At 43.6% G+C, this 13,294-nt stretch overlaps 1 protein-coding gene across 7 annotated transcripts in view; it reads right to left on the reverse strand.

Moving 5' to 3' along the window:
• Positions 1–13,294, reverse strand: part of LOC133448985 (equilibrative nucleoside transporter 1-like) — a 47,819-nt gene that overhangs the window by 17,383 nt on the left and 17,142 nt on the right. For all 7 annotated transcript variants that reach the window (XR_009782993.1, XM_061728078.1, XM_061728067.1 and 4 more), the window contains 2 exons: positions 8,206–8,378; positions 7,722–7,861 (listed from right to left, as the gene is read on the reverse strand). Coding sequence is in view for 6 of the 7 variants with exons in the window: in XM_061728078.1 (XP_061584062.1) it covers positions 7,722–7,861; positions 8,206–8,378 (313 nt within the window). In the remaining variant the exon portion in view is untranslated. The remainder of the gene's footprint in view (positions 1–7,721; positions 7,862–8,205; positions 8,379–13,294) is intronic.

A 13,294-nucleotide genomic window follows, 5' to 3' on the forward strand; every position in this document is an offset into this window, starting at 1 on the left:
ATAAGCTTAAAGTAAATTAAAGTACTTTAATAAATAATAAAATAAATAAAATAATAACAGAATAAAAAAAAAATAATTAAGTAAGCACAAGTAACACACAATTTCAAGCCTTTGTACTTTTCTTTTTTAACCAGGCAGAACTAGAACAAGCCCATGAACTCATAGAAACTCTGTGTGTGTTTGAGTCTGTGTATATGTGACAAAAGATGCAAAAACAAAAATTTTTCCCAAAGAATCACCCAGTGATGTTTTTATCCCCTCCGTACGCTGAGGGGATAAAATCCATGTAACCATCTAACCAGGAGACTATAATCTAATTCAAACATTGATCAAATACATTAATCAAATTAAAGAGTAGATGTGTCTGATTTTTCTTCCGTTAAATGAAAACAAAACAGAAATAATAGTGTTTGGAGCCAAGAAAGAAAGATAAAGTCAGCACTCGGCTTCAAGCAATAAAGCTAAAAACCAAGAGCTAAGCATGGAATCTGGGAGTGTTTCTGGACTCAGACCTGAACTTTACCAGCTACATTAGGTCAGTAGTGAAGTCAGTCTATTAACACTTAAAGAACATGTGGAGGATTAAAGGTAGGGTTGCCACCCGTCCCGTAAAATACGGAATTGTCCTTTATTTGAGAAAGAAATGTTGCGTCCCGTATTGAACTAATACGGGACGCGATTGGTCCCGTATTTTCATTAACGCCCCATACACACGTCTGTCACACACACACATCAACACTAAATTGATCAATAATAACAAAATAAAACACAGGAAACATTAAGGCCAGCAAAATCTTTGTGGCGGGACAACAGGACCTGCTGTGTCTGTGCCCAGATCTTTCTATGTGTGTGCCAGACAGCGCTGCGGGGAGGACTCGGGCTTCACCTCCAGGTAGGGCTTGGGAATTGGGAATTAAAAGTTCCGTATTGAACCAATACGGACATATATTATGCCAGGCCCGGTTCTACGATAGTGCATAAGCAAGCATTGCACCCTCAGTTTGTGTTTGTGTGCTCAGTTGAAAAGACGAAAAGAAAACTGACAATGCGCTCGCGTTAAGCCTGATTTATGGTTCCGCGTTAAATCGACGGCATGGCTACGGCGATGGGTACGCGTGCGACGCGCACCGTACGTTCACGTCCCCACGTATCCTACCCCGTAAACTCTGGGTTGGTGCAACGCGGAACCATAAATCAGCCAGTGTCCGTCACTCATCTCCGTGCAGCAGTTTCCTGCACCAGCAAGACGCTGCTCTCTGATTATGGCTCACAGTTTGAAAACCCCAAATAAAAAAAAATTAGAGAATATTTTATTGATCCATCATCAAAATTATGACAAATAAAGGTTCAACATATCATGCTTTGCCTTTAAGACTAGGTTAACCTAGGTTTACTAGGTTTATTAGTTTCACCTTTTAAGTTGAATTATTGAAATAGATTAACTTTTACACCATATTCTAGTTGAATTATTGAAATAAGTTAACTTTTACACCATATTCTTCACCTGTAGCAATATTCTACACCTTGGCTGATGTGGACATACAGAGCATAGGAGGCTATTTCAGCTACTATGTGGTTGGCTGTCTGTACAGTCATGCAAGTTCAATGCTATTAAAGAACACGTTTCTTCATATAAAATAAACACATTTTTATGCAGTTTAGAAGTTTTGGGGCTTTCTTTTTGGCTCGTGCGCTGCTGAAATTGGGGCATCCTTTATTTCTATTTCTGAAAGGTGGCAACCCTAATTAAAGGACTGATGTGTCAGCAGGACTTGGAAAAACCTGTCCAGCTCTTATCTTCAGTAGACAGGACTACTGTGTCGTGTTCTCACAAAACGATAGATTGCAGGAAAACATCAATTGGGCCTGGATGAAAATCAAGCATCTCGATAGTTAAGGGAGAGCTAAAAAACATGAAGTTCTGCATTGGTGATGACCCAATACCAGTGTCCGAGCAACCTGTCAAAAGCCTGAGCAGATGGTACAATGCAAGCCTTAGGGACAAAGACCAAGTGCAGCAGCTAAGGCATGACATCACCAACGGTCTGGAATAGATCAACAAGACCCCACTGCCAAGGAAATTTAAAAGGGACCTATTACGTTTTCTCTTGCTTTAACATATAAAGTGGTCTCCCCTCAGCCTGCCAACTCAGAGAAGGAGGAAAGCAACCAGATTCTGCAGTGTCTGTACAGCCGCCCGGATGATCCATCCAGTCTGATGTGGCTTCTACGAGCCATTCAGATTCTGCTCCCTTTCGTTACGTAACTCGAAGGAGAATAAAGGAGCGCAGGTATGGGCACTATTCTTCCCCTGAGATCCGAATGATATGGTGAGAGTTATTGGAGAAAAAGTCAGGAAGATAATTATGAGTGAAGTAGGAGAAGCACGGTACTTTTCAGTTTTAGTGGATGAAACGAAAGAAGGAGCAGCTGGCTATTTTGATCCGTTATTAAACCATCATATATTGAAGTTTGTGGATGATACCGTCATTGTGAGTCTGTTGAACAGCACTGAAAATTCCCATGGCCCTGTGGTTGATTACTTTCTTAAGTGGTGCCAGGATGCTTTTTTCTCTCTTAATGTATCAAAGACAAAGGACATGTGTATTGATTTTAGATGTTCTCAGCCCTCTCCGAATACGACAGTGATTGACGGACAAGATGTAGAAATTATAGAGTCCTATAAGTATCTGGGAACTATAATAATCCATCCATCGTCCGCCGCTTATCCGTTCCCGGGTCGCGGGGGCAGCAGTCTCAACAGAGATGCCCAGACTTCCTTCACCCCAGACACTTTCATTGTTATGCTGATGATACGCAGCTCTACTTGTCTATGAAGCCGGATGAAACAGAACCGTTAGTTAAACTTCAGGCATGTCTTAGGGACATCAAGGACTGGATGTCCAGAAATTTCTTGCTTCTAAATTCAGATAAAACAGAGGTTATCATTCTTGGTCCAGAGCATCTTAGGAAGGGATTAGATGGTGTTGCGATGGCTTCCAGTGCAACTGTGAGAAACCTTGGTGTTATTTTCGATCAGGATTTGTCGTTTAAACCATATGTTAATCAGGTTTGTAAAATAGCGTTTTTCCATCTCCGTAATATTGCAAAAATTAGGAAAACCCTCTCGCAGAGGGATGCAGAGAAACTAGTTCATGCGTTTGTATCTTCTAGACTGGATTACTGTAATGTGTTGTTAGCAGGATGTCCAAGTAATTTGCTGAATAGGCTCCAGCTGATCCAAAATGCAGCAGCACGAGTACTGACAGGAATTAGCAGGAGAGACCACGTCTCTCCAGTGTTAGCGTCGCTCCATTGGCTACCTGTAAAATTCAGAATTCAATTTAAAATTTTATTACTTGCATATAAAGCCCAAAACGGCTTAGCTCCGCAGTATTTACAAGATTTGATAGTGCCTTATGTTCCTGGCCGAGCTCTCCGCTCCCAGGGTGCAGGTTTACTCGTAGTTCCTAGAGTATCTAAATGTAGATTTGGAGGGCGGGCGTTCTGCTATCAGGCACCATTACTTTGGAACCAACTTCCAATCTGGGTTAAGGAGGCTGACACCACCTCCACCTTTAAAACTAAACTTAAAACCTTTCTGTTTAGTAAAGCTTATAGTTAGTGTTAAGTAAACCTCTAGCTGGTGTTGGTAAATCTCTAGGTAGTGTAAACTTTAGTGTGTTAGAGTCAGTAGTCATTGTCGCAGCTATAGAACAAAACTATAATAGTTAGTCTCAAATATAGCTTCGCGGTAGATATGCTGCTATAGGCTTATGCTGCAGGGGGGCACCGACATGATCCGCTGGGCGGTGCCTCTCACCCTTCTTCTCCTCTCCTTTTCCCTGCCTCTCTTCTCCATTACCATTTTTATTTATTATAAATATCTCATAGCTATCATTTTTGTCCATTGTTCCTGTAGTTTCTTGTGCCGGCCCCCCCTTTTTTCTCTTTTGTGCATGTTTGCAGGCTGGAGCCTCAGGAGCTGCGTTCTGGCCTGTGTTCCCGGCCCTCCCCCCCCTCTGGTCATCCCATTGCTTCTTCCACCTGCCTACGTGGATGTCTGCTGTTGCTGCTTCCGCCTGCCTGCACCCCCCCCCCCCTCTGGTCATCCCGCTGCTGCTTCCACATGACTGTTGTGTGCTGCTGACGCCCCCCCCCCCCCCCCCCCCCACCTCTGGTCATCCCGCTGCTGCTTCCACCTGCCTGCTGTGTGCTGTCGACGTCCCTGACTCCCCCAGTCTGGCCTTCGGCAGGAGGGTCCCCCCTTATGAGCCTGGTCCTGCTCAAGGTTTCTTCCCTCCTAAAGGGGAGTTTTTCCTTGCCACTGTTTGGCTTAAGGCTTTTCTCCCACTAAGGGAGTTTTTACCTGCCATTGTTTATATAATAATTGCTCGGGGGTTTATGTTTATGTTTATGTTTATGTTTATGTTCATGTTCTGGATCTCTGGAAAGCGTCTAGAGACAACATCTGTTGTATTAGACGCTATATAAATAAAATTGAATTGAATTGAAATTGAACTTCCAAGGGGACATGCCTGGAACACCTCCCTAGGGAGGCATCCAGGAGGATCCGGTACAGATGTTCAAGCCACCTCAGCTGACTCCTCTCAATGTGAAGGAGCAGCGGCTCGACTCCGAGCTCCTCCCGGGTGACCGAACTCCTCACCCTATCTCTAAGGGAGTGTCCAGCCACCCTGCGGAGGAAACTCATCTCGGCCGCTTGTATCCGCGATCTTGTCCTTTCGGTCACTACCCAAAGTTCATGACCATAGGTGAGGGTGGGAGCGTAGATTGACCGGTAAATCGAGAGCTTCGCCTTTCGACTCAGCTCCTTCTTCACCACGACGGTCCGATATACCGACTGCATAACTGCGAATGCTGCACCAATCCATCTGTCAATCTCCCGCTCCATCATTACCTTACTCGTGAACAAGATCCCGAGATACTTGAACTCCTCCACCTGAGGCAGGACTTCTCCACCCACCCGGAGAAGGCACGCCACCCTTTCCCGGTGGAGAACCATGGCCTCGGTTTTGGTGGTGCTGATTCTCATCCCTGCCGCGTCGCACTCGGCCTCAAACCGCCCCAGCACATGCTGAAGGTCCCGATGAAGCCAACAGGACAAGGTCATCCGCAAAAAGCAGAGACGAAATCCTGAGGTTCCCAAACCGGATCCCCTCCGGCCCCTGGCTGCGCCTAGAAATCCTGTCCATAAAAATTATGAACAGGACCGGTGACAAAGGGCAGCCCTGCCGGAGTCTAACATGCACCGGGAACAAGTCTGATCTACTGCCGGCAATGCAAACCAGACTCCTGCTCCGATCATACAGAGACCGGACAGCCCTTAATAACCCCCCACAGAATGGCACGAGGGACACAGTCAAATGCCTTCTCCAGATCCACAAAGCACATGTAGATTGGTTGGGCAAATTCCCATGAACCCTCGAGCACCCTGCGGAGGGTGTAGAACTGGTCCAGTGTTCCGCAAGCGGGACGAAAACCGCATTGTTCCTCCTGAATCCGAGGTTCAACTATCGGCCGTATTCTCCTCTCCAGTTCCCTGGCGTAGACTTTCCCGGGGAGGCTGAGAAGTGTGATCACCCTATAGTTGGAACACACTCTCCGGTCCCCCTTTTTAAAGAGAGGGACCACCACCCCGGTTTGCCACTGCAGCGGTACTGTCCCCTTCCTCCATGCAATGTCGCAGAGGCGTGTCAACCAAGACAGCCCTACGACATCCAGAGACTTGAGGTACTCAGGATGAATCTCATCCACCCCCGGTTCCCTGCCACTGAGTAGCTTATGAACCACCTCAGTGACCTCGGCTTGGGTGATGGATGAGCACGCCCCAGAGTCACCACTCTCTGCTTCCTCAGTGGAAGGCATGTCAGTCGGGTTGAGGAGATCCTCGAAGTATTCCTTCCACCGTCCGACGATGTCCCCAGTCGAGGTCAACAGCTCCCCACCCGCACCGTAAACGATGCCGGCAGAGTAGTGCTTCCCCCTTCTGAGGCGCCAACGGTCCGCCAGAATTTTTATGGACGGGATTTTTTTAGGCATAGCCAGGGGCCGGAGAGGATCCATTTTGGGAACCACAGGAGTTCATCTCTGCTTTTTGCAGATGATGTTGTCCTCTTGGCTTCATCAAGCCACGACCTTCAGCATGTGCTGGGGCGGTTTGCATCATTCCACACTGTGTACTGATCCTGGTAAATATCTACAGTTCTGTTTTTTAAACAGTATGTTTCTGTTGGTCATTAATTCATGGGCAACAGCCTGCGTAAGTCTATATGAGAGTTAAGCTAAATTTTGATTTTGTAGGTTTGCTGGTGTTAAAAACATGTTAAAACTCACATGTCTTTGGTTTAATCTAACAGAGAGAAACAGAAACCCCTTGTGACGCTAACTCTCAGCAACAGGTTTAACGACAGGAGCTCACAACAACAGAAAAATTGTGTTTCAGCTGTCATGCGATATCATGCAGGAGTTTAATCCTTCAGCTAACTTTGTAACTGAATCATCTGAACCTGTCCTCAATGTGATACTGCAGTCATGTTCAACCTGGAGCTAAACTGCTTACTGGAAATGGTTATATTAATGCAAACCTTAAAATGTACTTGTTAGGTGGTACGAATTTAACCACAGCTAGTTATTTACTGTTGCATTTCAGTAATCTACCATAAAGTACTGCAACTTTTATTTATTGCATTTCATTTGTATTAAATGATGTCTGTCTGTCTTTAGATATTGCTTTTAAATTATTTTCTACACTGGTACGTGCGCGTCATTTCCATACAGGAGCTCATTCACTATGAAGTCGGTGGAGGGGATAGGGAAGCTCCTGTATGGTCAGATGACATGTCAATCCAAATGAGAGGTGCAGGCTCCATTTTGACACCGCGGTCTCCCATCTGCAGACGTGTAAAGTGGAGTAAGAGACGTAAACATGTGAACATGTGGTCATCCGATGGTGATCACAATGAAACAGCGGCTGTTTGTGGATATTTACTGGTATAATAATGTATTTTGGACTAAATACTTTACTGGATTGGATCTACTGGACCTTTCTGGCTGTAACCAGACCATTTTTGTGGGAATATTTTTGACTGGAGGTGTTCTATGAGGCTGCATCGGTAAATTGCGTCATCTGCGCAAATCTTTGTTTGTTTGTTTGTAGTGCCGATATTTACCAGCTGCTATGAATATATCCTGAAATCGTTTATATTGCTGGAATCACAAGAATCTTAGCTTTCTAAGCAAGATTTGTAAGGTTTGTACAAGACTTGTAAGATTTGTAAATGACCTAGTTTTGTAAATTTTGGACTGAGTGTGCACTGAATATGGACTGGACGGCAGGCCGTCAGAGTGGCAACGGGTTTCATCATTTAAATCTCGTAAACTCTGTGTGACTCAGAGTCCTCAAGTTTGAATCCTGTAAATTCTATTATGTTTTATTTATTTTTTGTTTAAACTTTAAATCGTGATTTTTATTTATGTTTTATGGTCTTTGTAAAGTACTGTGAATCACCTTGTTGTTGAATTGTGCTATATAAATAAACATGCCTTGCCTTAGCCTCATGCTAACAGCCACTGGTTATTGGTTATTGGTTAATGTTACCAATGTGGTAAGCAAACAAATAAACAAGTACAACTAAAGTGTAGACTGGAAACAGACTGTACAACAGGCTGTAAAGAGATATACAGTTGAATAAACTCACAGTTGATGATGACGATCTTGGCCATGGTGATGGAGAAAAAGACCAGCGGCTCCAGAGAAACTTTGACCAGGATGGCAGTAATGATGAAGAGGAACATGATGACGAGAAGACTCCCCATCACTCGCAAACGCTGAGGAATACTTGCAGAAGAGACGACGGCTCATTAGATCAGTGGGCCTCACCTGATCAAAACATCCAGAAAACCACCTTCTAGAGTCATTGGATCAATAGGTTATTGAGCCATTACTGATCAAGGCACTCTGAGGAATGTCTTCTGGAATCAATGTAAACCTCAAAGAAGAACTAAAACTGTAACCCTTAAGATTTTGGTTGTACTCATGCCTGGCACTAGTCTCCTAAGGTATTGTGTAATACATCTAAACTACTTAAGTAGTGTTGTGTGGTACTTCAGTTGATCACTGTGGTACTGTTTAATATTTTAGCAATAGTCTGTGGTACTCCAGTAGTACCCTATGATACTTACAGGGAGTGTAGGAATGAGTTGAGGTAGGTACAAAGCAACATTGGCAGCATTGCACAGAGTGTCATCACGTTGTTGAATTTGGCCTCCAAAATGCTGCGATGGTCACCTGCTGTCTCTGTCTGATTGGCTGCAAGATCCTCTGCAGGAGTTTCCCTTAGGCGACTGGTGAAGTACTGCACCAACACAGACAGGAAGACAAGTTTGAGATAGGCCTAACATACCTATACCTGGACACTTTTTGTCTGTATTTCTCTTTTCTTTTTTCTGTATTACTCTCAAATGTATGTTTTTTATCATTTTAGGTGTGTGCAGCCTGTCTGATTGTTTTTTTTAATGTTTTTTAAAATGTTTTTTTTGTTGTTTTTTTACTGTATGACTGCACTGTACTCAGAATCAACACTTTTCTTCAGTACAACAGATACACAAATCAGACCCGGCTGCAGAAACAAATTAGAGGGGGGGCTTTACATTTTTTCGGGGGGGCATACTTTTTCAACTTACATTTTATCTGCCTCAGGCTGCACAGTGGCTCTGTGGCCACTCCTACTGTATTGTCAAATCATTTTCTCTCAATAAAACGGGCAGTTCATCCCAAAATATATTTAAAAAACAATACAGTAGTGTAGTGCTGTCCATTTGGGGGCAACGGGGGCTGTGGCGTACATAGAGAACAGCACCATACAGCCGTCTCCTCCACTCTCTCCTCCTCTGTAGTCTCTGCTGTCACTATCTCCAGTCTCCCTTGCCGTCTTCTCCATTGTCTTAGCCACTGTCTCTTCCACCATCTCCTCTGACCTGGCAACCTTTTTAGGGGGCTGACTCTTTGCTGCCCAGAATGACAGAATGCTCTTTTGCTTCTTCCCTGACATCTTTGAAATAGACAAAGGCAAACAGTAAAAAATAGGCACACTTTCTGTTCATCGTTTACTTTACTCTTCAGACTAAAACTATAATCCAGTGGCGGACCGTCAGGGCCGTCTAGACCTTCTCTGAAGGCCTAACTATTATCAAAATAATGAAAAAATATGGTGTCTTTAATAATACTTTAGTTTACCTATTGTTAGACTTATCTGAGTTTATACACATTGCCGGCTTGCATTAGAACAAGTATAAGCACCTGTTTATTTTACATTGAGTTGACAGTGTGGCTGTGGCTTAATCCACAGACATGCAGCTCTGTTTCGTTATGGTTTGTGGAGAAAGCACTGGCTTAGAATAGGGGAGAGCTGCTCTCCAAGCTCAAATAACTTTATACACAATTGTGGGCTATTTGGGTAGACAAACTCACATATGAGGATTGGAAGAATACATGATTACTTTTTTCTAGGGCTGTCAAGCAATGAATTTGTCTTTAATCGTGATTAATGGCTGAATTTCAGTAATTAATCACATATTTGCATGTATAAAATTATATTATTTTGCATTTCACAACAGTTTTTAAGACCATATTAACAATGTAAAGCAACTCTTACCAGTGTATGTTGATTGGGAATCAAATGAATGCAAAGAAAGTTACTTTATGAACTCAACTTTTGGATTTATTTTAGTTCCAACTCGTCTGCAACCTGTGCGTGCACGCACATCCACGGAACAAGCACGCAGAGGGGAAAAAAAACTGCCCAGCAACAAGACATACTATTTTCTGATTGGCTGGTAGGTCGCTGACGCGGGACCGCTGTAAACTCAGCAGAGAAATCTGCCTCCGCCCCGCCCGTTCAGTTTTAATTTCTGTGCGCTCAACTTTATCACTTTTCAGCGTGAGAAATGTCAGGTGTGGCGTGTGAGCGTGTGAACTGGTTGAAATGCGTGTCTCACGCTCAATGCGTGAGACTTGAGAGCTTTGAGATAGAGAAAATGAGAAATCTTTGGAGTAAATTTGCTTTTACTCCAGGGCGGGCACGACTGACTCCGTGGGCGGGCACGGCCCCCCAATGCCCGCCCATGCCGCCGGGTCTGACACAAATCCAGGTAATCCTACCCCAGGTAATACCAATCGAAATAATATTTGTCTAGGTCACGCTAATCCAAATAATACTAGTTTAGATCATAATAATCCAGATAATCCTAGACCAGAACATGCTATACCAGGTAATTCTATTACAGGTATAAATGGTGCAGTTAATGCAAGTCAAGAAAAAATAGTTCAGGTAATGCCAATCCAGATAATAATTGACTACAATGCTAATCAAGATAATACTGATCCAGATAATGCTAATCCAGATAATACTAGACCACATAATGCTAGTCCAGGTAGTACTAGTCCAGATTATACAAGACCAGATAATACTTGTTCAGGAAATGCTAATCCATATAATACTAGTCAAGATACTAGTCCAAATAATGCTAGTCTAGATAATGCTAATCCAGAAAATGCTATACTAGATAATGCTAGCCAATATAATAGTAGTCCAGATATTCTAATCCAGATAATACTAGATCAGATAATACTAGTCCAGGTAATTATAGTATAGGTAAAAATGGTCCAGTTAAAGTCCAGGTAAAACTAATCCAGATAGTCCTACTACAGGTAATGCCAATCCAGATAATAATTATCTACATCACGCTAATCCAGATAATACTGGTCCAGATCATGCTAATCCAGGTAATACTAAACCAGATAATAGTATACCAGATAATTCTAGTCCACGTAATACTAGTCCAGATTATACAAATCCAGATCCAGATCCAGATCCAGATTATACTTGTCCAGGTAATGCTAGTCCAGTTAATACTAGACCAGATAATGCTAGTCCAAGTAGTACTTGTCCAGATTATACAAGTAATAATAATAATAATAATAATAATAATAATAATAATAATAATACATTTTATTTATAACGCACTTTATATTTAATAATCTCAAAGTGCTACAGAGGAGAAAAATAAGACTTTTTTTAATATATTTAAAAACAGAGCATATAAAAGATATATTTAGCTATAAGCTTTCTTAAAAAGGTGAGTTTTCAGGTCACGTTTAAAAACCTCTGCAGTCTGTGGGGCCCTCAGATGGTCGGGAAGGGCGTTCCACAGCCTCTGAGCAGCAGAGGAAAGGCCTAATCGACCATAGTGCAGAGCTTGAATCTGGGTGTTTTTGGATGCAGAACGGGGGTTGAATGAGGAGGTCTGGAGGGTGAGTAGTTCTTTTAGGTATTGGCATGTCTGTGAATGCACTGATGATTAAGGAGGGAGAGCTTATACTTAATTCTGACTGGGATGGGGAGCCAGTGTAGTCATTTCAGAGTGGGGGTGGTGTGGTTGTATTTGCAAATTCTTAACAGGATCCTGGCAGCGCTGTTGTGTATGTATTGAAGTCTCTGGATGTTCCTGTTGGAGACTCCGATGAGGAGAGCCTTACAATAATCCAGTCTGGATTAGACAAAGGCGTGGACAAGCTCTTCTGCATCTGTCAGGGTGAGTGTTGGACGGAGTTTGGCGATGTTCCTGAGGTGATAAAAAGCTGTTTTGCAGAGGTTTTTGATGTGGGTGTCAAAAGTGAGTTTGAGTTCCATTTTAACACCTAGGTTGGTCATAGATGGGGAAAGAGGGATGTTTTGATCAGAGAAGGTGATACAGGTGATGGTGGAAGAGCGGAGCTGATGTGATGTTCCAACTAGGATGGCTTCTGTTTTTGAACTGTGACTTTCATCCATGCCTCTATGCTCTCCAGACAGGTGGTGAGTGTGGATATAGAGTGGGAAGCAGAAGTGGGAGTTGTCTTCATATAGAGCTGTGTGTCATCAGCATAGCAGTGATAGGATACCCCATGCCTGCTGATTATATTACCCAGGGGAAGCAGATAGAGGGTGAAAAGAGTGGGGCACTGAGCCCTGAGGGACACTGCAGGTGACATTGTGAGTGTATGATTTTGCTTTGTTTTCCCAGGGTAACGTACTCCATTCTGTCAGACAGATATGAGATGAACCAGTTTTGTGCTTTATCAGAGTCCAATGGTGTTTTTCAGACGGTGAAGGAGGATGTTGTGGTCAACCGTATCAAAAGCAGCTGTTAGGTCATGGAGAATGAGTAGAGATGGGGACCCGGTATCTGCTGCCATCATGAGGTCCTTTGTGACCCTGACCAGGGCTGTTTCAGTGCTATGGCCAGAGCGGAAACCAGACTGAAACTTCTCAAAAAGGTTATTGTCATTGAGGTGATCGTGAATTTTTGCTGGAACTGTTTTTTCCAGAATTTTGGACAGAAATGCAACATTAGAAATGGGCATGTAGTTGGACAAAACATCTGGATCCAGGGTGGGTTTTTTCAGTAGTGGTCTGATGACAGCAGTTTTTAACGCAGATGGGATATGGCTGGCCAGGAGGGAGTGGTTTATGATCTTGGTGATTAATGGAGAGATGGCAGAGGTGTTTGTCTTTAGCACAGCTGATGGGAAAGGGTCCAGAGCACTGGTGGTTGGCTTTGTGTTTTTGATTATATCCTCCGCTTCCTCCTGTGTGACAGTGAAGAAGGAGCAAAGAGGTTGGACAAACTCGGATGGTGGGTCGGTGGTTGTGAGAGGCAGGGCAGCACTGGAGAGGAGCAAGCAGATGTTTTCAACTTTTTGTCGGAAAAAAGTGATGTGCATATTAAACCTGTGCTCGGTCTCAGGATGGACAGGTTAAGGGGGTTTGAGAAGATGATTTACAGTAGAGAAAAGCTGTTGAGCTGTTGCTGATAATGCTGGACTAAAACTTGGACTGTGCACCTCTCAGAGCTTCTGCATAGGCCTTCCTGTGCTCTCTATATGCCTGTTTGTGAACAGTCAGTCCAGAAGCCTTGAGCCGCCGCTCGATGACACGGCAAGCAGCCTTCATCTTGTGCAGCTCGCAGGTGTACCAGGTTGCTGAGTGTGAGAAAGAGACTGACTTGGATTTTATGGGGGCGTGAAGGTCCAGGACTGATTGTAGGAATCCATTAAGTCAACGCCAGAGAGGAAGTCGTTAGTGCCAGAGGAAAGAAGTTGAATGCGTGAGCCAGGGCATCCATATCAATGTTTTTCAGATTCCTGAAGTGGATCTGCCGCATGGGTTTGGTGTGGGGAGAAGGGAAGGGCAACTCCATTGATATTATTTTGTGGTCAGACACCACACCA

Source organism: Cololabis saira, chromosome 1 (assembly GCF_033807715.1).
Source record: "Cololabis saira isolate AMF1-May2022 chromosome 1, fColSai1.1, whole genome shotgun sequence".
Classification (NCBI taxonomy): domain Eukaryota; kingdom Metazoa; phylum Chordata; class Actinopteri; order Beloniformes; family Belonidae; genus Cololabis; species Cololabis saira.